General features: G+C 39.2%; 1 protein-coding gene across 5 annotated transcripts in view; it reads right to left on the bottom strand.

The window, feature by feature from the left end:
* COL21A1 (collagen type XXI alpha 1 chain) overlaps nt 1-24,164 on the bottom strand; it is a 124,102-nt gene that overhangs the window by 40,748 nt on the left and 59,190 nt on the right. For 4 of the 5 annotated variants that reach the window (XM_048496925.1, XM_048496935.1, XM_048496917.1 and 1 more), the window contains exons 11-17: nt 19,987-20,040; nt 19,817-19,870; nt 17,885-17,938; nt 15,623-15,676; nt 14,742-14,795; nt 14,602-14,655; nt 6,672-6,725 (exon numbers count right to left, since the gene is read on the bottom strand). In XM_048496925.1, the coding sequence (XP_048352882.1) occupies nt 6,672-6,725; nt 14,602-14,655; nt 14,742-14,795; nt 15,623-15,676; nt 17,885-17,938; nt 19,817-19,870; nt 19,987-20,040 (378 nt within the window). The remainder of the gene's footprint in view (nt 1-6,671; nt 6,726-14,601; nt 14,656-14,741; nt 14,796-15,622; nt 15,677-17,884; nt 17,939-19,816; nt 19,871-19,986; nt 20,041-24,164) is intronic. The other variant, XM_048496943.1, reaches the window with a different exon arrangement.

Here is a 24,164-nt window from a genome sequence, read left to right as displayed (position 1 = left end):
TGCACCTCCTGCTAGACTGCTTGAAGTTCTGCACGCTACTGCTGAGAGGAGGGCCGTAACTATGCAAAAATCACATGGCAAAATTGTCAGTGTCCTCACACATCCATCCCTTTCTTACCAGATGCACCAAGAACATTATAAAACTTTCCTTGATAGGAGGACATCTGAATGATTCCCTAAACGCACACAGTAAAATTAATGATTAATCCATGGAACACTGTGGAACATATGGCAGGATTTAGCAACTGCTGGAAAAGATGGCCCTCTCCCATTAACAGTATTTTCCTACAGAATATCACTTGCTTGGAGCTGCAAAGGCAAATTAATGTCAGTTCAGACTTTGAAGGGCCTCAAAGATTTTGCTGTTCTTATGATCTACTGATGTATTTCTCTCCATTCCATAAGTTACTTGCATTTCAGTTTACAGCACTACTGTTGAGAGAGACAGAGACAGCGAGACTAACAAGTTTGTTTCTATTTGTCGGTTTTAAACCATCACAAGTTCTGGAAATGTTTTAGAAAGCCACTAAACAGATTCTTTACATGAAATGTAGATGTTTGAAACCTAAGTGAATTAACAGCCCATGACTTGGAGGCAGCAGTTTAGAAAGGCAGAGGCTTCCACAGTGGCATAGTATTTCTGAGTCAATCAATTTAAGAGGCAATAGATTTAGCCTCTATCTATAGCATTAAAATAATTTTTGAACAACTTGTTTTAACTGCAATGATAAGGAATGCCTGTCTCTAATCAAATGCTAATATAAAACAGATTACTCATGCAATTGTTAAAACTACCAAGGGAAATAGAATCTTTGGAAACACTGCAAATGGGAAGGATTCCACTTTCTGGGAGTGTTAGAATAAATTGCATGGAATAATGCATGATTCACTGGCTAAAGTAGAAAAATAGCCTTTGGGGAAGCCCTTTGCAGAATTAACTCTGTCCAGCAACATTTTGCCACCAACAAAAGAAAGAAGGATTTTAATCTGCTATTCAATTTCTTTTGCTTCTTTCTGCTCAGAAAGATATTCCTGGAGGAGACTGGCAGGGCTTAAACACAGCTTTGCTAAAATACACCATTGCATCTTTCTGTTCAAAAATTATATTGTCACTTTAAAACACAGATTTTTGGCATTCTTACTTGGTCTACACCAATCACTATGTCTGCCTTTGCTCTTAGTTCTACCATTAATGCTGAAGTCACCGCTAATCTACCTTCTACCTTGCTTTCTTATTTTTCTGTACTGGAACCAGGGTCCATTATAAGAACATGGCCTGATCTAAACACGCTCAGTTGAAAAAAATACAAACCCTGTTGATATTGTGTTTCCATTGATGCCCCAAGCACAATGAGAAAAGAAAACTCCATTTTCTTTTGCTCGGATGTGAAAAAGAGCTGCATATTCACAAACGAGCAAAAATGAGAATGTGCAATTTATACTCTGAACCTACCCTTCAGTTTTCTGAAGGGTAGTAATAATAACTTACTATAGCTTAGTAATTTCCATTTAATATTTCTCATTCACTGCTAGTTAACTTTGAGGGCAATCCTAAGCAGGTCTGCTCAGGAGGAACTCATGTTGTATTCAATGGGGCTTACTCTGAGGAAACTGTTATTTCAGCCACTGCTTCCTTGAATCACACACTTTCTGATACAGGCAGTCAATTACAACCACAATAACATGTATCTATACTATGCATGGGTGCAAAAGTTGGACAGTGAAGAAAGCTGACAGAAAAAAAGTTGATTCATTAGAAATGTGGTATTGAACATTCCCTAATATTGTGGACAAAAAGGCAAACATAGACTCCAGACCAAATCAAGCCTGAACTAAATTGGGGTTCAAATACACAGTGTCAAGGAATCTCACTGGGTAATCTTGATCAGTTCATTTTCTATCAACAACCTAACATAACTTATAGGGCGAACAAGGATAAGAGCAAGAATAGGAGAATGTGAACATCACCATGAGCTCCTTGGAGGAAAAGTAGAATGAAAGTACACTAATAAATAAAATAATAAAGTAGAGAGCATGCCATGTTTCAAGCATCTAGAAAGCACATCACTGAAATCTTCCTTGCATGTGGAAGTCAGACAGCTCAGAACTAATAATGCATGCACACACACACAAACTCATAATGCACATTTATTTTAATTAAGCATTAGTCTCCCTCAATAGAGTTTCTTTGGCTTGGATTTTTAATTTGAGGCAGAGAGAACTCCTCTCTTATATTCTCAGTCACTGACCTGGATGCTGCAACAAGAGAAAGAGGGGTTTCTGGAACTAGATTTTCTGGACACACTGGAAGCTGCCATAGCAATATTCAAGATTCCAACATGAAAGAGGAGGACTTTCACTCCTGTTGCCACAGAAGCTGAGCTATGTTTGAGAGCTCACAGCTGCAGTCAAAGCTCTGCTCACGACCTGAGTTTGATCCCAACAGAAGTTCGTTTCAGGTAGCCAGCTCAAGGTTGTCTTAGCCTTTCATCCTTCCAAGGTTGGTAAATTGAGTTGCTTGGGCTAAAGCATAGATGACTGGGGAAGGCAATGACTAACCACCCCTTAAAAATAGTCTCCCTAGTAAACATCATGATATGACATCACCCATTGGTCAGTAATGACCCAGTGGCTGCACTTTTAGCTACCTTTACAGAACATGAAAGGATTTTACCATTAATAAAGAGTTAACATTTAGATGAGAACTCTTATCTCCTGGTAGAGTCTACAAAGCAAAAACAAGAGGGATTACGGAGTTGCTGCAGATTGGGCCTCTGGGTTCCAATTTTATAATATGTAAAATTAAACAGATAGGATGCATTTCCTGAGTGCCTTTTAGAGAACGGGCAGCCTTCTGAATGGATATCTGTGAGATGTTGTGGTCTGTAAGAACTGTAAAAACTTATAGTAATTCAGTCCTGGGGAATGGTATCCTATACCAAGACATCAAGATTTTATTTTCTAAGTTGCCTGGAGGTCAGTTTTCTAAGATAATCCTTTCACAGACAGATCAACCTAGACTTCCTCCAGCAAATGTTTAACTATCATCAGCCAGAGAGGTTGGTTTCAATAGAATAGTTTACCATATGGTACAGCCAATGCCTTAGCCATTATTCTGTATATAACAGACCAGTTTCTAGTGTGGCTACTTGGTGTGATATATTAACTTGGCCGATATCTTAAGTAGTGGATAAAGGTGTGTCAACACATTTTTAAAAGTTGAAAGCACTTCTCTAAAGAATTCATACCATAAGTAAATAGGAAAAGGGTTTTATTTGTTCAAGACCAGGTTAAATATTTGGGTCATGTAATTAACAGATAGGGAATCTCCTTTCAAAAGGAAAAAAAGTCCAGGCGATTGTAGATTACCTAAACTAAATTTCAGAAGTGCATTCATTTTTAGCTATGCATGATTTATTACCAGTCTTTTGAACACAAAACTTTGTGAAATGGGTGAGGATGCCGAGGTAGGTAGAGCGTGGATTAAGCAAAACCTGTGACTGATGTGAAAATAATTGCGTTTTAACACAGTTCCACTAACACTAGGCCAGGTTAGAAAAAGCCATCTTGTCCTTATGAACCTACCCATTCACTCTGGTCACCTTTGGAGTCCCTGCTTTAGTTGCCTCCATCATCTGAGGCTAATGATTATTGGCTCTCCTTCCTGGTTCTGGTGTTGTTCATGTGTCTTACTGAATTATTTTATAATTTTAAATGTTTTAATCATTCGAATATCTTAATGTTTTTATGTGTGTCACCTTAGATACCATGAATGTGTGGAAGGTCAGCATAAAAATATTTTAACTAAATGAATAAACTAAATAAATAAATAAATAAAATACAACTCATTAATGAAGGACACAAATAAAACCTTGTAAATAGAAACAATTGTCATCAAAAGGGCGATGCTAAGAATCAATGCCTTTTAGGAAATCCTAGCTAAAGGCTTGAAGTGACCACTGATCAAAGTAATCAACATTCCATTTTTAGATTTAAGTAGGAAATCCATGGATTAGTAAAGGATTTTGTAGCTAACGTATAATTCCAAAGATAAGGTAATTTGATATTCTCCCTACAGAATTAACATTTAATTTAGGTGGACTTAGGGGTATTCTACCAACTTTTTCCTTTAGCCCCTTTGGATACTTGAAGGGGAGATCGATAAGAAAACACACAAAAGAGAGAGATAAGAAGAATAAAAGGATTGTAAAAGAAAAGTATGCAGAGCTGAAATTCTACCTAAACCCTGCTTCCAACTCCAAAGACAGGGCTGATATCAGACAGTAGGGAACTTTCCTCTCCCATGTGAGGTCCAAGACAGACCCCTATCTTCTACCCAGCAGGAAATACCATCCCATATGAAGACTGTATAACTGATCGAGAACAATGCTGATTAATTTACAACAATAAAAACATTACAATAGTAGATAAATATGTAATCGATTGCTACTGAGTTGGTAAAGCAACACAAAGCATAAAGGGAAAGTCAAATGTTTGGAAGTATCTTTTTTAAAAAGTTCATTTACTTAATCTTGATACAAACAAATAAAATCAACATGAAACAGCCTGTACAGAATCAGAACAAGAATTGTAGTTATTCTGTCTTAAACTGTATTAGGCAGCTGGGCTCAATTGACAAACAATAATCAATCAGGTATTAATTAGGGCAATAAGGACTAGTGAAAACCAAACATCTGAGACAGATTACTGAACATTTTAGTAGCAATTAAAAGCAAAAAAAATTCCAAGAAAAGCTTTCTTCGTGTTTTCGTTTTTTGGGTCAATCCATCCTTTTCTACAGAAAAAATCTTTGAGCCTGCCTAAAAGTCATTCCCTGAATGGCACAGGATTTTTTTTTTAGGAAGGCAGGTAAATGATACAGTGTAGAGGCATAGACTAGGTGAAGATTACAGAGTCCCTGCCTTATACTTGCAGCAATTACTTGAACTTCACATTCTCTAGGATACAGATCACAGAATTTTAAAATACTCATACTTGTCAGTAAACATGCACAGAACTATTCCCTAGCCATTACTAGACTCAAAAATATAATAAAAATTCCTGAAGGACCTCAAAAGATCACAGCATGCTCATGGATGAGTTCCAAGGAGAACTCAGATGAAAAGTAACAGATATACACTGTGTGAGTCCTGCAGGTTAAAGGCATATTTTAGTGGCTAGAGATTTCCATTACTTTCACAGGACACACATGTACCTATTTCCACAAAACAACTAGCTTATTTTAGTTTTCAGTTCATATATATATATGTATGTTAAAATACATTTTGGTAAACAAATTACTTTTAACATAATATTTCAACATAAACCAAGGTTCACTGAATACATTTTGGCAGCTCTCTTGCAAGTTACAGCAATTAACAAGAAATACTTAAGATGAACTCGATAGCCTCCTGAGTTACCTTTCAGGATTTTCATCCTGTCTTTCAAAAAGCTCTAAGTGGCTAAAAGATAACAAAGAAGGCCCATATTTTTTGCAGAGACATTAAAAGGTCTCGATTTCCAAAATTCACTGGCAGATGTAAAACTTTGTTTGTTTATAGCGAATACAAACACTGATTTTCCTGGCATCAAATAGGACTTAAGTCAGCACAATGGAGAAAAATGTAGACAGCAGCCCAGGCATGTTCCTCAAGCATCTTCTACTACCAGAGGTTTCTGGATGTGAAAAAGTATCATTATGTTTCCACTGACCCAATTTCTTTTTTCCTCAGTCTACTCCAGTTTCAAATTAACTACATGGTAAATTCTCTGACCTTCATTCACATAAGTATTGAACCCTAAACACTATGCAAAGACAAGATCTGAACTAAAATGTACATATTGTTTTGCTTCATAAAGAAGTGGGCAATGCAATTCATTTAAGTTTAACTTTTTTACATTTCATTTTATGATTTAGGACACAGAAAGTGTATATTACTTCAAATTCAGAAAAGCACAAGTCCCAAGTATCTTGCACCTCAGTAATTTGGTGGTCACTGATATTGGGCAGAATAGAATGTTGTGCGTTTTCCGGGTGGTATGGCCATGTTCCAGTAGTATTTTCTCTGGACGTTTCGCCTGCATCTGTGGCTGGCCTCTATCCTCTGAAGATGCCAGCCACAGATGCAGGTGAAATGTCAGGAGAAAATACTACTGGAACACGGCCATACAACCCAGAAGACCCACAACATTCTAGTGTTTCTAGCCATGAAAGCCTTCAAACTATACATTGGGCAGATTCTTAAAATAAAATGCAGGCTCAAAGAATGCTTGAAAGCACAGCTGCACAGTTTGTAAATGGATGGATTCAGGACAATGACTGTATCTCATCACACAGTAACATTCTTAGTTCCCACAGGAAAGTTATATAGAACAAAGGTTGATTGAAGAATCCCACATTGATAGATTCTTCTGCTGCCATGATTATAGCAACCAGTACTAAACTGAATATTGAAACACCTCATGGCAGCCATCACCCCCAATGCAAAGTACAGTAATATTAGTCCAGTGAATGAAAACTTTTCTAGAGAAAAAGTGAACTTTTCAAATTTTGTGCGAATTTTTTTCATGAAAAAACTTTGAACCTTCACAATACTACCACTTTATATATGTACAATTCCAAAATGTTAAGTTTAGAAAATAAAAAAAAAACAAGTTTTTTTTTAACTTACAGGATCTCCCCGTCTTCCTTCTGGCCCAGCAGAACCCGGCTGTCCAACTTCTCCCTTAGTATTGATAATATACAATTAAAAATCATAGCAAAAATATTAACCTCTAAGTGCTTTGGAATTGTTTTCATAAATAGACATAAGACTTATTTGCTAATAAATGACTAGTATCAAAAATCTGGCAGGAAAAAATAAACATTAGAAGTAAAAATATCTATTATTGTAACATACCAAGAGAATGACCACTATGAAGTCTTTTTTCCCCAGACTTCCTGTGAGGGCTATTTAATATATATTCTGCTAAAACAATAGCATGGTACTGGATATAGTAATAGGCACCATTCCTTTTTTTAAAAAAAATCACAATTTAAAAAGTATCAGCCACTCTGGGACTTCAAAAAGTGTTGGCAATTTGATCGCCAATAGTGCTCAACAAGAAGTACCACTTCCACTAATCCATGGCCACCAGCCCTCACTATACCTCAGGAGCCAGACCAACACATAGTGCTTCTCTTCTGACTTCCCAGGGGATGTCTAGGAATCTGGTCAAGAGCATCAGCTGTTCCATGGGTGAGAATATAAGGGTAGAGAGGATGAAGGGAAAAGCAGAATAGCAGCAAAAGTAAAGTTACCACCACCTCTACCTCCAAATTTCTAATTTCATCTTACCTTACAGAATGTCAAGCTGAATACTCCTTATTCTACTTAGAATGTTCATGGTAATTTGGTAATTATATTCTATCTCAAATATTAAAAATTGTCCCCTATAGCAAAGCACATACATTTTAAAATGCTGGCTACAACCCTGAGGACATGTATTTACCAGTTGTGGAGCTACCAAGGGGAAGGGGGTGTGCAGCATTGGGGTCACTGGGTGCCCCTGCCCAGCCCAGCCCTGCCCCACCAGCCAGGCCTCGCGGCTAGGAACAGCCTGGCCAGAGCAGGCTGCTTTTTCAGCTGGCTGAACCAAGGTAAGTGTGGGGGCAAGGGGGCAGGCACATGGATTAGGGCACAGGAGGCGGGGGCCACCCTACCAGTCAGGCCCCATGGCTGGGAGCAGGCCACTTTTTCAGCCAGCTGTTTGCAGCCGACTGAACTAAGGTAAGGTAACATGATTCACCAGAGCACAGGTACCAATCCCCTTTGGTTGTTACCTCTTTGACCACTGATATTTACTGACCCTAAGTTCAGAGGTTCCATTCTGCCACCATGATTAATAACCATTATCAGTGCTGCCCTCCATGATGTCATGATATAAAAAAGAGAGTAAAAGTTCACAAAAAGGTCATCTTCAAGTTAGCAGAAGTTTGCCCAACACAGCAAGGCTGGAGACAGTCAGTGGGTGAAGTGGCAGTTAACCTTTAACATGATTGGTGAGTTCAACTGTAACTCTAGACCAATGAGAGGCTGATGCCGGGGCAGGGATCCTGTTGGATGTTTAAGCAATGCTTTGTATATGCTAAGTTGAGATAGAGTTCTGTGTGTGTTGAACTTTGTTCTTGCTGAAGAGTTCTGTATAGCTTTATAGTTTTATATAGCATAGACTTGTGTAACCTTGCAACTGCAAAAGTAAAACCTTCCTATGGAAAGAACATCTTGCATGGAGAGTATTCTTTTCCAAGTGTGGTAGGAGGTTGCAGTGAGTGCAAGAAGACTACTAGACCTTCTCATCTTACCAGAGTAGCTCCACTTTAAACTCTGCTTAGACATGAATTATATCCTGGGGCAGCATATTTTGCAAGTCAAATTCTTTCGAAATCCTGCTAATGCTCCCATATCAAGGACAAAGCAATTAAGCTGTGCTATTTTTCTTCTGTCTCACTCTAACTATGGGCACAAGAGCATGAGAAATATGTGCCACTTGTCAAAGGAGCAGTAGTATGGTAAGGAAGATGAACAAATTAGACCTTGACCCCAGAAAACTTCTATCCTCAAAGTGGCCTCAGAGTAGTAATCTACTCTGCCACGCAAGCTAAAAATACTAGCTCTTCCAATGTGCTGGTTGCAATGGGTGGGCAGGAAGGAGTCTTAATGTTCTCCTCAGCATGAAGGATGTATCTGAAAGAAGACTATCTGGACCCTCTCCTCCAATCAGACAGGAATGAAATGAGGTAAAGAGTGAGTCATTGATATATGATCAATTATATTGCAGGGATTTCTTTTCCCATTTTTCTTTCATTCAGAGTTCCCAAAGTTGTGTCACAGGCCTAAAAGAACACACATGATTGGTGGGAGATTCTTGACTTGCAACAAAAAGTTTTCAATTCTGCCTTCCTGGTTCCTGGAATCAGAATCTATTGGAATTTCCTGCTCATCTAAATGGAGAATAGGGGTTTTATTCATACATTATCATACCTTTTTTTTCCTGAATATGATTATGAAGGATAATGGCTATCATGTTTATATTTTGCAGATTAATTCTAACATAAGCAGAAACACTACAAAAATATCACCTCAGAAATGGATGTGGAGAGGGTACAATAGAAGTCTGACCATACCGTTAACTGCAATTTACAGCCTTACCACTCACCAACCTTTCAGTCACTTGTGACAATCCTTGTTTCAAATACATACTGAAAAAATTGCCAAGAGTACAAACAAAGCCATAGCTCACAGGGAGAGCTTCTGCTTTCCATGCACCAGATCCCAGGTTCAACTCCTGGAAAGGGATAAGGATCAGGGGGAAAAAATGATGTAAAACACCTCCACCCGAGATCTTGAATAGCCAGTGCCAGTCACAGTGGACAATATTGATCTTGATAGACGCATGGTCTGATTCACTAGAAGGCAGTGTCATGTGTTCAGGCTGAATTACAATGCATCTAGTACTACAATGTTTCTTGTACTCAAGCACATTTACTCATATAACACTATGTTAGTATAAAATACTGATTTCTCCCCTTCCAGTAGTTTTCACTAAGCACTAGTTCCCAAATATATCCAAAAAGGAAAAAATGGGCAAATATGATACACTCCATTAAGCTTTGGCACATGAGAGTCAGCGCCCTATGCAACAGCAGTGCCATAAGGGGCCTCCACCTATTCCAGTGAGTCCTTATCTGCACTACACCCAGGATTCTCACACAGGCCAGCAGCCCATACATGGGGCAGCCAACTAAACTTCCAATTAGGACACACACCTAAGTCTCTAAAGAAAAAATGGCTGGTGTTGAAGATCTACAGAGAGAGAATTCTTAAAGCCAACAATTTCTATCTTACAATTCCACTGGGCTATAGAACAGCAGGCCTGGTGCCACTTTCTGTTCTTAATTTGTTCTTTATCATTTTATAAAGCTGACAACATTCATAGCAAGAAACTTCTTATTTGAGGGGTGAAGAGTTTACACTTCATGAAATTAGAATTTTTCTGTTGTGTTATATCATCACATAATCTGAAGTTGCCTTGGAGCAAAGAGAGTACACCAATATTATCTCATAATTAGCAGTAAACCCCTCTGTAAGATGAGAAATACAGTGGGCCTAGATAGGGCAGGGGGTATGGGCAGATAGGATCTGGGAGGACTTGCTGGGGGTGGGGGGCAGGGCAAGGGGGCTTTTGGAGCACCGAAGCAGTGGCGGCAAGGTGCTGCTGCTCCAAGGCAGGGATGGAATGTTGAATGACAAACCCTCCACCAAAGGACCAAGACTCATGAACCCTTCATGAGTCCTGCTCCCTTATCGGTGGAGGGTTCTGTTGTGTATTGAGCTATTGAGGTTTCCATACTTGTGAAGGTAACGTCAGCTGACAGCATGATATTTAAGTGAGTATATGCATAGTTTTGCTCTCTCTGCCTGATATATTATTGTGGAAGCAGTCCATGTAAATAAACGTTATTTTACATTTTGTTGCTCGCCTGATGATTGAGAAATAACTGGTTCGTCGTCAGACATTCCATCCCTTAGCGCTTTATTATTAGTAAGACTGGAGCATATGTAAGGAAACAACTCTCAATGGCATGTGTTCACTTAACATTAAACAGTCTATCTCAAGTTATCTTTCAAAGCAGTATGCAATCCAAAAGTTAAGGAACAGTTGCCTTTACACAAACAATAATTGTTGGCCAATATATGGGTTTGGATTTCCTCATTTCCTGGGCCACTATTTCCAGACTCAAAACAGTTGATTACTGCTACAGAACCACTTGACTACTGCACTGTTCAGAAGCTGTTTTCATTCCTCTGCAAATAGAATGCAAGGTCTTTCTTCTCCCAATAGGATTAAAGCTCATAGAATCCCCAAGAAGAAAAGTTTCAGATGTAATACTGGCTTGCTACTAAACAAAATTAGGAAACACCCTCATGAGCATGAGCATCCTTCCCACAGAACCATCATTCCCTCCCCTATAGCAAATGCTACCTTTCATTCTTAATCAGGATCAAACACTTTATCATCCTTCCCAGTGTTAATCAGGCTACTCAAAATTTGAAAACACAGTCTGAAGTGATTTTCAGACACTCAAACAAATATCCCGGTTTGCCCGCGTAATGTTAGTGGTTATCCTATGTTTAAAATGTGCTGCAGCGATAGGATGATCACACATATTTGTTAGTTCATCTCAAGTGATATCTTCATAGAACAAGCATATTCAGACCAATGGTATTGCATGGAAAGAAAGGCAATTAAATTTGTCTATAGTTGAAGGAAACTCTGCAACCAAGGAAGCATAGTAGTAGTCTACAATTATGCTTCCCTGCCCAAGCTGGCTAAAATTTCAGCAATGACAGCGAGTTTTGCTGACTACCATTTCTGCAGCATTTCAAAAAGACCAATGGAAAGAAACCATGAGGGGAAAATGGAACTGACCCATATCATATATAAAGGATTATCTGGCCCATTCAACAGAGAAATAGCCTCATGGGTATGACCATACCACAGGTCAAACTGTAGAAAGCATGGGTTTGGTGTGCAGTGAACTGTTTCTCATCTGTTCCAAGAATAAATAGGTCTCTGAAATTTTCTAGGAAAATAAAGAAGGCTCCAAAAGAAATCTCCAAAGAATCCTCCTGCTTGTTAAAAGCCTGATTCTGATTACAATAAGTCCAAAGCAAAGTGATGTTTTATAAAGAGCAGATGTTAAAAGGCAAGCTGACAACATTTTGCTCTGTAGAAGAAATAAAAGACTACTGCTTTCAAATTTTTGAGCAAATTGAAAAAAATACTGTAATTGCTTCCCATTCTTTATCATCTGAATGACTAGACAAAGTAATGTCTTCCAAACAAAAAGGATGCATTAAAAAACAAATTTAAAGAAGGTATTCTGCTTGGAGCCATAACCAGGAAGACAATACAAGAAACAATTCAGAGCAATCTCATATGTGCTTATTTCAAAAGTATATAAGCACTAGACTTTAGCTTTATTAAGGAAGCTATTGTTCTAAATTACGTACATTTTATTTGGGATTTTATTACCGGTATCTGTAAACCATGGGATCCTAAATGATAGTATATTGGCATTATTATTCATTCTTTATGTGTTTTAATTATGCTGGTTGTTGATCAAGATAAACCACCCTGAATATGGACTATAGAAAGGCAGGGTATAAATACTTCAAATACATAAATAATACTGAGACTGATACAGCCTTGACAGAATAATTTTTTCCAAATTTAGTCTAACCTGTGTGTTACTTTATTGAAAAGTATGCAGCATTCATAGTGCCTTTGGGGATAAATTGTAGTTGCTTTATGACCACAGTACTAAACTGGATCACATGATGGACAGTAGTTAATAGTGTAGCTAGATAGAGCTTTATTTTTTTTTCTCCTTGATTTACTACTGTCATAAAAGGGTGCGTGACTACAATCTCCATGCACAATGCCCACTGAATGAATGTAGTCATGTCCCTTACTTTGGCAGAAGATCCAAATGCTACTTTCCCATCTGTCACTGAATTGAAGAAGAATGGAAGGTTTATGCTTCACAAAGCACCAAATTCATAGAGAGCATCACACATCTCTCCCAGGAGGTTTTTAACTAGGCTTGGTCAATACTTTAAATATTCGGTAAAATTTGGATTTGGGCTTATTCAGGCACAAAAGTATCTGTATGCCTGAATAAGCCTGAATACCAGATTTGGTATGCCCGAATATATTTGGATATCTGAATATATTTGGGTCCATCTGATTTTTTTGGAATTTTTGGTGTGTTTTGCATTTTGGCCTAAAGGGAGCGCATTTTTAAAGCTAGTGGCACCAGAATTTCCAGGTCTCGTACGGAGACTGTCCTGATGATACCACCTGAGTTTGGTGAAGTTTGGTTCAGGGGAAGTCAAAGTAAAGTAAAAAAACAAAACCACGAATCCCCTTCCTTAGCCACACGAAGCTTGTAAAAGTAAAAACAAAACTTTTTACTTTTACAAGCTGCATACGTCAAAGCCTGAATAAGAACAAGCCAATCTGAATACTTAGTATTTGGATCAGCTCGTATTCAGGCAGGACATATTTAGGCCGATTGTGGGCCAAATATGTCTGAATGCACCCGGATTCAATCCGAATATGTCCATTTTATACAGATCTCCAAGCCTATAACACAATTCCCAACAGTAGCAAGGCAGACACAGTATGGCATCCATTATGAGTTTCCTGTAAAATGAACTCTGTTCATGCATTCTTTATTAAATGATATTGTTTTTCTATCATGATTCAGAACTGAGGATGACAACTGGACCCCACTGTTTATACTACCAACCACAGGGTAGTTTAAATAAGAACAAACTTACTTAATAGGTTGATGCATTTATTTTCTTTGCTTATGTATTCTGCCTGAGTCAATCGACTCCCTGATGTGGACTAAGCATTCCAAAATTCACCTAGATATTCTACTTTGGCAAAAACTCCTCATATAAAATCTGGAATGAGTTACTACGTTTCTTTGAGCATCCAGCCCACGGATCAGGACTGCTACTTTGGAGAATGAAGCAGAGGGTTAATTTTCCTTCTGCAGACTGCAGGAGATGACTGATTACCAAAGTCAAAGCTGAAGGTAATCAGACAAACAGAAGCACCTGTCCCAAATTCCACCCTCCACCCACGTGGAGGTTAACCCAGCCCTTCACATACTCTGAGAACATGCCACAGGTTTGAAGGCTCCCTTCTCTCATTTCACATATCAATTCCTTTTTCCATTTCCTGGTTTGTTCCTATGACAAAACTAAGAACCTATTTCAGATGCCACAGCATACGATAGCTAGAGCAATCTAGAAATAGATGAGAGAAATCAGCACAGAGAAGTAAAGAGAGATGAGAACCAAGCAGCAGTTTAAGGGATGTGCCACAGGAAATATCCCAACCCCCACTACTAAAAGGGAAAGCAGGGGAAAGCAGTACCCTTGTCAGTGGGCATTAGGAGAGAGCAACAGAGCTGCCGGGACAATGGCTGCCGGGACAATGGCTGTAGCACCAGTCAGGAAGACAACATGGGCACAAAGAGATGATGTCACTTGTTGGCAAGTTTCAGTATTCAATATTGTCATTATACATTACATGTATACTTTTCATACTGTTCCAGGAAATTATCATGATTGCTAAGCAACAATTATATTCAATATTTTAATCAGATGCAGCATTTCTGTATATATCAGTAAGCTTCCATCACCAGTGTGTAAGGAGTCCACAAGTTGTTAAAATGGTCCATCTTTATATATAAGTAAATTACTACTACTACTTGAAGTCAGTGGCAGATTTGCAAACTCACTGATCGTGTGTACATGGTCACCCACTCTCATACATGCACCTGTTTCAGGACAGTGAACACATGTTCAACCATACTTCTACCACACTTAAATGTTTCATCAGTCTATCTCCCACCCCACTACCTACATGTGCACCACATACACACACATGCACATTAAGAATGTACAGTAGTCACACAAATTCATTCTTTATTCACATTTTCTATACTGTAGTGCCCATATAAATTCAGTATTCAAATACCTTAAAACCTGGGTTCCCAGGTACACCATCCTTTCCGCTTCTCCCAGATTCCCCCTGTGGTAATAGGTAAGATACTGTTATTCATGATATATAACAGAAACATAAAATGAAAAGGCAAAAGAATATCCACAAAAACTTACAGGCCGGCCAGTCATTCCTGGAAATCCTGCTTCACCCTTTTCTCCTTTTGCACCCTGTCAAAAGAATTATAAATTAACAAACAAAACAGCTGTATTGTTTGAACACTAGCCAACATTTCAGTTGTGTCTAAGCAAATACCAAATGTGGCAGACCAAAGAGAAAAGTGTGTTTGAAAAGTCCACGTCTGTCAGGAGCCATTACTGTTTACATCCAGAGTGAGGCATAGAGTCCTAGGAACAGGGAAGCCACCTGATTGGCTGAGGCAACCTTGCACTCTGATCAGGTAAAAGACTTGATGACTGTGATGAATTCCAGCACAGTCACATTTACTGCAGCTGGAACACAGCACACAAGTGAGGACTGCTGGTTGGCTGGCTGCTGGAAGGAGAGTTCTTGAGTCAGCATGAAGAGATTTTACCAGGGAGTTCTGTTCAGAGTGAGGTATATTCTGTCTCACCAAAAGACCAAAATGTGGTTCTGCATTGTTCTGACGAAATGAAACTAGTGAACTTCTGCTGTAGAAAACAAGTTCCAATATTAAAACGGCCACTACACATAAAACCACCTGTATCTCTGGAATCCCTTAGGCAATTATGGTGGTTTTAACTGCATTGTGCTCAGTGGCCCCTCCCCATTAATCATTTTTTTAAAAAAATTCTGACCCCCTGATTTTTCCAAAATGACCAAAGCAGGTAAAAACACCTGTATCTCTGGAATCCCTTGGGCTATCACCGTGGTTTTAACTACATTCTGTTTGGGGTTATCTAGACATTTTTCTTCACCCATTGGTTCTTCAAAACTCAGATCTTCCAATTTCATCATAACATAAATAACATACATAATATTAGTAATACAAGTCTCTTCTGTAATTTAAACTAACCTTTTTCCCATAAATTCCTGGTAGGCCTTGATCTCCTTTGGGTCCTCTGTCACCCTTGATCAAAATACATATACATGGAATCAATCATTTTTATTTCAAAATTTTAGAAAACAAATATAAAAATGGGGGGGGGGGAGAGAGAATTTGGCAGTCCCACAGACTGTGAGTTAAACATTTCACTGTATTTTAGATGAAAGCAAATATATGGAAATGCTAGGATATGCTTTTACTGTGCTGTTAACGAATACTCCAGAATAATGTGTGTTCTTCAAACCACCTCTAAGACTCTTGAAATCATGCATTAGCCATCACCTTTTACAGCCCAGTTTCCTTTAAAGCATGAGATACCACCTAACACATCTACTAGAAGAATGAAGCCCCAAGTTTGTCCACTGCATGCAATCAGTTCAAAATAGTTAAGGGAGACCACAGGAAATTCAATATTAAAAAGACTAAAAACATGTAACAGGTGCTAAAGCTTCAGCCAACCTTACAAATATTTTAAAGAGAGATTATAGAATTACAAAAAACAAGTTATGAGTCAGTCAGCATCGTTCCAAATCATTTTGTAAGTTTTTATGGCAAGGAATTTAGTGGTGCACTTAGCACCTTTGATAGAACAGGGAGCCAAACTGGTCCAAATAGAAGGTGGAAGTCAGGGCCATACCACAGCTGTAGCAAGCAAAACATAATAATCAAGAGGATGAATATTTAATTGTTGCTTTCTGATCCTGATGTGTTCCGCCTTATGCTTCATCAGGGGAGTATTGTAATAAGGGAAAAAAACACTCAGAATAAAAACAACTCACAAAACATATATAACCAAATGCAATTCATTTAGAATAGATTTTAATTAGGTTAAAAATCTTTAAAAACCTACAACCTGTGAAGGTCTTTTAGAAAACTAAAATATTATTTTAGAAGATGCTTTGATAATTTAACCTTAGGAAACTAGCTGCAAAATTAATTAATTTTATTATATAAAATAATGTGTGTCTGAAGAACTATTCTGCTTACCTATTGTAGCATAAATCTCCAATCTCACCTTGAGCAATAAAGATGGAATCAGGCTCAAGGGGTTATATAGTCTGATGTATCAGGTGTTCATTTAAACTGTAAAGGACCATAGTTCAAAAGCATTCTTAGGAACATCGTATATATAAAATATGTAACAATCCTTTATACAGTAGAGTGTAAATCACCTTAGAACTGAGCAGGTTCTATTTATACCAAAATAAATCTTTATCACTCAGTTTTGACTTGGGCAGCCTCATTCAAAGGTCAGGATGACCAGGAATGGCATCACTGCCACACCGCTGCCTCTACAGGGCTTTCTAGCAGTGCAGGGAGGGTGAGCAAATGGGGGGGGGATCCCTGCTGCCTGAAAGCTTTCCATTAGGTTCTACCCATGTTGGCTCCAGCCCTGGCAACATCCTTGGAATGCCACAAGTCGTGCCGGCATCCTCCTGGATGCCAACACAGATCAGAACACCAGCCCCTCTTCTTGGTCAAGCACTGCTGAGGTTCACAGAGTCTGCCTATCAGTTTGCCCATCCCACGAGTGCATTTGCCAAATGTGTCAGTGGGGTGGGCAAACACAGTGGCAAAACGTCGCACCAGCTCCTTTGACCCATTTGCCCCACCTTTAGATCAGGGTATCAAGATCATAAATAAGATGTATAAGTTCCAAACTTTCATTGAGCCCAGATGGTAGAAAAGATCTTAAAATCCACTCTGCCTCTTTCCTCAGAAGTGTCTTGTCACTATCTTGTCTGGTACTTGTTGTATTTCCCCAGAAAGCAATCTTCATTGGGGTACTGAAGACTCCTAAGATTTTTGACCTATTTTTTTCTAAAAATTATTTTAAATGAATTGTATTTAGTTATCTATACTCCGTGACTTTTTATTTTATGAGAGTATTTTCCCTGATTATAATAGATTCCCTGATGAAGCCATATAGACAAAATGTATTGAGATCAGAAAGTAACAAAGAATAATTCAACACCTTGACTCTTCTTCTGCTTGCAGAAGGGAGGTAGTAATCCCGTACATGCAGCCTTAAGAAGATGTACTTGCCTACCAATACCACCGAATAACTTATCAAATTAGTAAAGTACTGCCAAGTAACTGGTCAATTTATTAAAGGCCATTTCAGAGTTGTGTTTATTTTGAATTAAATAGAGAGTACTATTTTTTCTTGGAAAATCCCTCGATACTTTTTTAACATCCTACCCATTGTTACAAGAAGCATTTGGTTTGAACCTTGGATGCTGGCATCCCATGCAATCCAGGGAAACCTGGAAGTCCACGTTCCCCCTAGGGAGAAAAAACAGCTATGAGAAAGTAAGAGCAAAAAGAATCTGAGCCAGACACATCACAATATTAGATGCTGACTCCAGTGACCTGGCTAGAAAATCAATAGGGGCTCTGAGAGTTGCAGCACCCAGCAGAAGCTTAAGTTCTACCTACAAAATGCTGTCTGAAATACACAAAAACATAGAGGTCACAACAGTCCAGCATTCCTGTGGCCCTACTTCTCCACCAGTCAAATCAAGAACTCACTTTGTGGTCATATGAAATAATGTTTAGAAAGATACCACTAATTTAGGGTGAAAAGACATTTATATTTAATTAAAGGAACAAATAATTAGGTGTGTTTAAATTGGAGCAGATCTGTATCTGTTTGGAGAAAAAAATAGAAAACTAGAATTTATGACTTCAGTTACACAATTGCTTATTTACAACTATTTATTTTCAAGCTCATTCTGAACTATTCTAACCCAATAGCTACCTCAAAAAGACTGCTGCCCACCCCTGGATGGGAAGAATCCTGCCCTGCCTGGTATTCCTTTGGGCTGACATCTTCAGAGCTATAGGCCCTGCTTCCCTTCACCTCTGGCAGTTTCCTGGGCTGCTGTGGCCTCCCCGGGGCCCATACTTGCTGTTCCTGATGCCTCCATGTCACTGTGGCTGCCTCTCTCTGAGTAGGTGACACTGGATCAGGGAAGTCTGGACTGGCTGACTTCTTCTTTGAGGGGGGAGGGTGGGCGGGGGACTTGGAGGCCTGGTACCAGGCCAGGTAGGAGGGTACATTTGTGTCCACTGTCCCACCGGGCCCTGCTTCCTCCTAGATGGGGGGAGGGCAGACAGTGAATTGGCTGGGCTGCTGAATAGGTGGGAGAGTGCCTTGCCACCACAGCCCCACCAGGCCCTGCTTGTTCTTGGGAAAGGAGAGTGTGTAAGGGATTGGGATGCTGGGCCCTGATTGAATGCATGCCGATTGGCTGGAAGTGAGTTGTAGCCATGCATTCAGGTGAACCTAGGTAGAAACCAGTTCAACTCTGTCAGTGGGGAAAGCCCCTTTAGTGAATTATGTCTTAGGATTCCCCATAGTTAGTTAGGAATTGATCTTTGTGTCGCCTTTTTGCAGTGGATAGATTTAAACTGTTTAAATTATTGTTGTAAGCCATCTTGAGCCCATTATGAGGAAGGGCATCCTAGAAATCAAATAATAAATAAATAAAGCTAGGAATTAGAATTTATTTTATTTATTTATTTATTTATTGTTTCGATTTATAAACCGCCCCATCCCCTGGGGGCTCTGGCCAAGAACTTCAAGAACTTTATACATGTAAAATAGTTATTTAATTGATGACTAGCATTAAAAAAAATTTCACAGATCACAGAAGTGTTCCATACTATGTAAACAAATGTGTGCTAGATTTGGATTTTCTACAACTGCAAGATAATCTTGAAACATGACTAACATTGTTCTGAAAAATGTAAACTATCAGTAGGACATGATGCTGAAACTTTTATAGTGTTACAAGACTGAAAATTTCAAAGACAATGTCCGATAACTAAATACATATATAGCACACTCAACATATATAATCTAACTATTTCAGCATGCTAAAACTTCCCTGTGTAATTGAAAAAAATGTTCACCTGTAAAGTTTGCAATATGAGACAAAATGATCAAATAAAAGGTACAAGTCTAGGGACAGTAGAAGATAGAGCTGTTTTAAAGGCATTCAGAAGTATTTTGTTAAATAAAAGATAACCACATAAGTGGGAATTCTTCAGGCAGCAGAGTACTATACAAGAGTATATTATGTAGTTATTCAAACTGTTTCAAAAATGGTATCGACTTATCCAAATTAATTGCCTTCACAAGAATATCACAACATTGACCTTTTTCCCATCAGCTCCAGGTTCACCTTTCATGCCTGGAAGGCCACGTGGTCCCTGGGGAAAAGTAAATATCTATTACTGACTCTTTTATAGATTTACCTTTATCATTGGTGTTAAAGTTTTACCAGGACTTCACTGTAGAGGTCTAGAAAAAAATGCAGAGAACTTACTTGAATCCCTGGAGATCCTGGAATACCTGGAATTCCTGATACTCCTTGGTAACCCTGAAAAGATAAACACAAACTTTATCCCCAAGGCACACTTTAATAGTTTGCTTTTAATCATTTTAAAGCAACTGTGAGCTTTGTCATCTAGGAGAAAACTATCAAATAAAAGGTGCAAGTCAAAGGATAGTAGAAAATGGAGCTGAATAAATTTGTTTTGAATGCCATTACTGAAGAATTTCTTGTCTCTATAAGATACCGGGGGGGGGGGGGGGGGCAGTTCCTCCCTTAACAGAATGGATGGAGAGGCAGGAATATGTGATGCATGATTATTAACATAGTTCAATCAAAAAAATAAAGATCTTGATTAGATTGCAAAGGGCATTTGACTACCGGGTTTCCTCGAAAATAAGACAGTGTCTTATATTAATTTTTGCTCCCAAAGATGCGCTATGTCTTATTTTCAGGGGATGTCTTATTTTTCTGTGTTCTGTTCGTCGGGCATGCTTCCAAACAAAAAAAACTTTTGCTTTCACACGGCCTTCTTACTTCTTCGGGGGATGCCTTATATTATCGTGACTTCCAGCAAAGGAAGCCTCTACTAGCATCTTTTATTTTCCAGGGGATGTCTTATATTTGGGAAAACCAGGGTTTAAGAACACTTAAGAACAAAGCTTTCAGGCTGGATCAGATAGCCAAGAAGAATCCATCTAGGTCCAGCTCTCTGCTACTACTGCGAGAAATTGTGGCCCACTCAAGGTGCTTCTTAGGAGCTCACATGCAGGATGTGAACGCAATGGCCTTCTGGGGCTGTTGCTCCCGATCACCTGGTCTGTTAAGGCATTTGCAATCTCAGATCAAGGAGGATCAAGATTGGTAGCCATAAATCGACTTCTCCTCCATAAAATCCTGTCCAAGCCTCCTTTTAAAGCTATCCAGGTTAGGTGGCCTAATCACCACCTCCTGTGGCAGCATAGTCCAAACACCAATCACACGTTCAAGCGTGAAGAAGTGTTTCCTTTTATTAGTGATCCTATAATTCTTCCTCTCATAGCATTTTCAATGAATGCCCCTGGTTCTAGTATTGTGAGAAAGAGAGAAAATTTCTCTCCACAACATTTTCTACCCCATGCATAATTTTGTAGACTTCAATCATATCCCCCCTCAGCCGCCTCCTCTCCAAACTAAAGAGTCCCAAACGCTGCAGCCTCTCCTCATAGGGAAGGTGCTCCTGTCCCTCAATCATCCTTGTTGCCCTTCTCTGCACTTTTTCTATCTCCTCAATATCCTTTTTGAGATGCGGCGACCAGAACTGGACACAGTACTCCAAGTGCGGTCGCACCACTGCTTTATATAAGGGCATGACAATCTTTGCAGTTTTATTCTCAATTCCTTTCCTAATTATCCCCAGCATAGAGTTTGCCTTTTTTACAGCTGCCATGCATTGAGTTGACATTCCCATGGAACTATCAACTAAGACGCCTAAATCCCTTTCCTGGTCTGTGACTGATAGCACTGACCCCTTTGTAGCATGTATGTGAAGTTCTGGGATTTTTTTTGCCCTCTATGTGCATCACTTCTGCATTTTGCTACACTCGAACTGCATTTTAAGCCATTTCACTGAGCCCACTCACCTAATTTATCAAGGTCCGCTTGGAGCTCTTCGCCAATCCCTTTCGTGGTTCTCACCACAATTCCTACATAATTTGTAGTATCATCTGCAACCAACTTGGCCACCACGCTTACCCATGCCCCCTACTTCCAGGTTGCATTTATTCTGACATAGGTTAAAGAGCACTGGTCCCAAAAGCGGACCTTGGGGACACTCACCTGACATCTCTCTCCATTGTGAGAATCCTCCCATTTATACTCCACTCTTTGTTCTCCTTGTTTCTGCAACCATAGTTTTAATCCATAGGAGGACTTCCCCTCTTATTCCTTCTATTGCTGGAGTTTTTCTTCTTAACAGTCTCTGGTGAGAACTTTAAGCCAAAGCCTTTGGAAATCCAAGTAGACAAATGTCCACTCTAGTTCATCCTTTGTCCACATGCCTGTTTTACACCTCTCAAAGAACTCCTAGTAAGTTTGGCAAAGACAGGATTTTATTCTGCAAAGTTTTAGCCATGCTGATAAGACTCTTTCTCAGCAGGTCTTGCTTTTTCTTAAGGCTTTATAATTCTTATCTTTAATGATATTAGATTCTACTAATTTACCATAGGAAATAGATAAGGAAACTGATCATTCCGACTGGCCTTGTAATTCTCCCGGAGTCCCTCTAGATCCTTTCTAAAGATTGGTGTGACATTGGCCATCTTCCAGTCTTCAGGGATGGAGCCTGATTTCAGGGATAAGTTGCATATTAAAGTGAGAAGAACAGCAATTTCATGCTTGAGCTCTTTAAGAACTCTTGGGTGAATGCAATCTGGGCCAGGGATTTGGTAACATTTAGTTTATCAATGGCTGCCAGAACTTTCTTCCTTGTCTGCACACATCTTCGCTAGTTTCTGATTCTCCTAAGAAGCTTGGTTCAGATGCAGGAATGTTCTCACCTCTTGGGTGAAGACAGATGCAAAGAATTCATTCAGCTTCTCTGCAATCTCCCTGCCATCTTTTACACACCCTTTGTTCCTTTGTCATCTAACGGCCTACCCTTCCCTTGCTGGCTTCCTGCTTTTGATGTACTTTGAAGAACTGTTTGTTGCTGGTCTTGATGTTCAAGAGCCATGCTCCTCATAACTTTTGCCTCCTCTTTACAGCTAACTTGCTTCTCTTTTGCCACCATTTGTGTTTCCCTCCTCATATTCTTCATCAGTCAAATCCGACTTCCATTTTCTAAAAGACATTTTCTTTGTTCTGATAATTTCCTCAACCTCTCTTGTTAACCATGGTGGCTTTCTTTTGGACTGGGTGCTGCCTTTTCTAACCTGTGGAACACATTCCAGCTGAGCTTTTATTACTGTGTTTTAAATAACCTCCAAGCATCCTGGACAGTTTTGACTCTCTTGATTTTTCCTTTCAGCTTCCTACACTATCCCTTCATCTTTGAGAAATTTCCCCTTTCTTGAAGGCTTAATGTAACTACATTAGTAGTTGCCACCTGTTCGCATGCTGAGATACTGAATCTGGACAGCATTGTGGTCGCTTGTTCCCTCATCGGCTCAACAACACTGACTTCCTGCACCAGGTCCTGGGTCCCACATAGAATTAGATCTTAGGATCACCTCTCCCTGGTTGGTTCCACAACCATCTGCTCTAAGCCACAGTCATTTAGCATATCCAGGAATGCTCTCTCCTTACTATGACCTGAACATGCATTTTTCCAGTTTATATGGGGATAGTTAAAATCACCCATTACCACCTACATTTTCGGTTTTTTTGTTCGCCTCTCTAATTTCTTTTTCCCATCTCAGAATCCTCTTGTGCACTTTGGGTCTGGGGGGACTCCATAATATATCTTTAATATTAAACTGTCCTTCACACCTGGTATTGATATCCACAGTGATTCTGTAGGGAAACCAGCTCCCCTTGCATTGTCTATTTTATGTGATACTATGCTCTCTTTGATGTAAAGGGCAACTCCACCCCCAATGCGCCCTGTCCTATCCTTCCTATAGAGCCTGTAGCCTGGTATAACAGCATCCCACTGGTTCTCCTCATTCCACCATGTCTCTGTAATGCCCACTATATCAAAGTCCTCCTTCAAAACTCTGTACTCTAGCTCCCCCATTTTAGGTCGAATGCTTCTACTATTAGCATAGAGACACCTGTATACCCTGTCTCTGTCCTCTGTAGATTGCAAAGGGCATTTGGATCAATATTTCCAAGTAGCTATGTGAATGTAAATTATATAAATGCAAAGATATACTTTTGGTTCATATTTGGCTTTCTTATTGGTAATTTAGAAAAAAAATCATACTTTTTTGGTAAAATTGACATTTTGAGCACATCTGTGTTTTCTAGTAGAGAAGGATTTGATCTTGACCAGTGACTAAATTTCTATTTCTGTATTTCATTTAATTTTTAGGAAATCATTATGATCTCTAGAAACACAACTTTCATAGGACGTAAAAATTGGCGACCTAAATCTAAGTCTAGTGCTATATCTCACTAATCTACAGAATGAGTTTCAAAAATGGTTCGTTTGTTCCCTTTTCCAGCAATGGTAATAAAGGAGACTGCAGCAG

This window comes from Sphaerodactylus townsendi, linkage group LG01 (genome assembly GCF_021028975.2).
Source record: "Sphaerodactylus townsendi isolate TG3544 linkage group LG01, MPM_Stown_v2.3, whole genome shotgun sequence".
Classification (NCBI taxonomy): Eukaryota; Metazoa; Chordata; class Lepidosauria; order Squamata; family Sphaerodactylidae; genus Sphaerodactylus; species Sphaerodactylus townsendi.
This window is presented reverse-complemented; position numbering and strand designations above follow the sequence as displayed.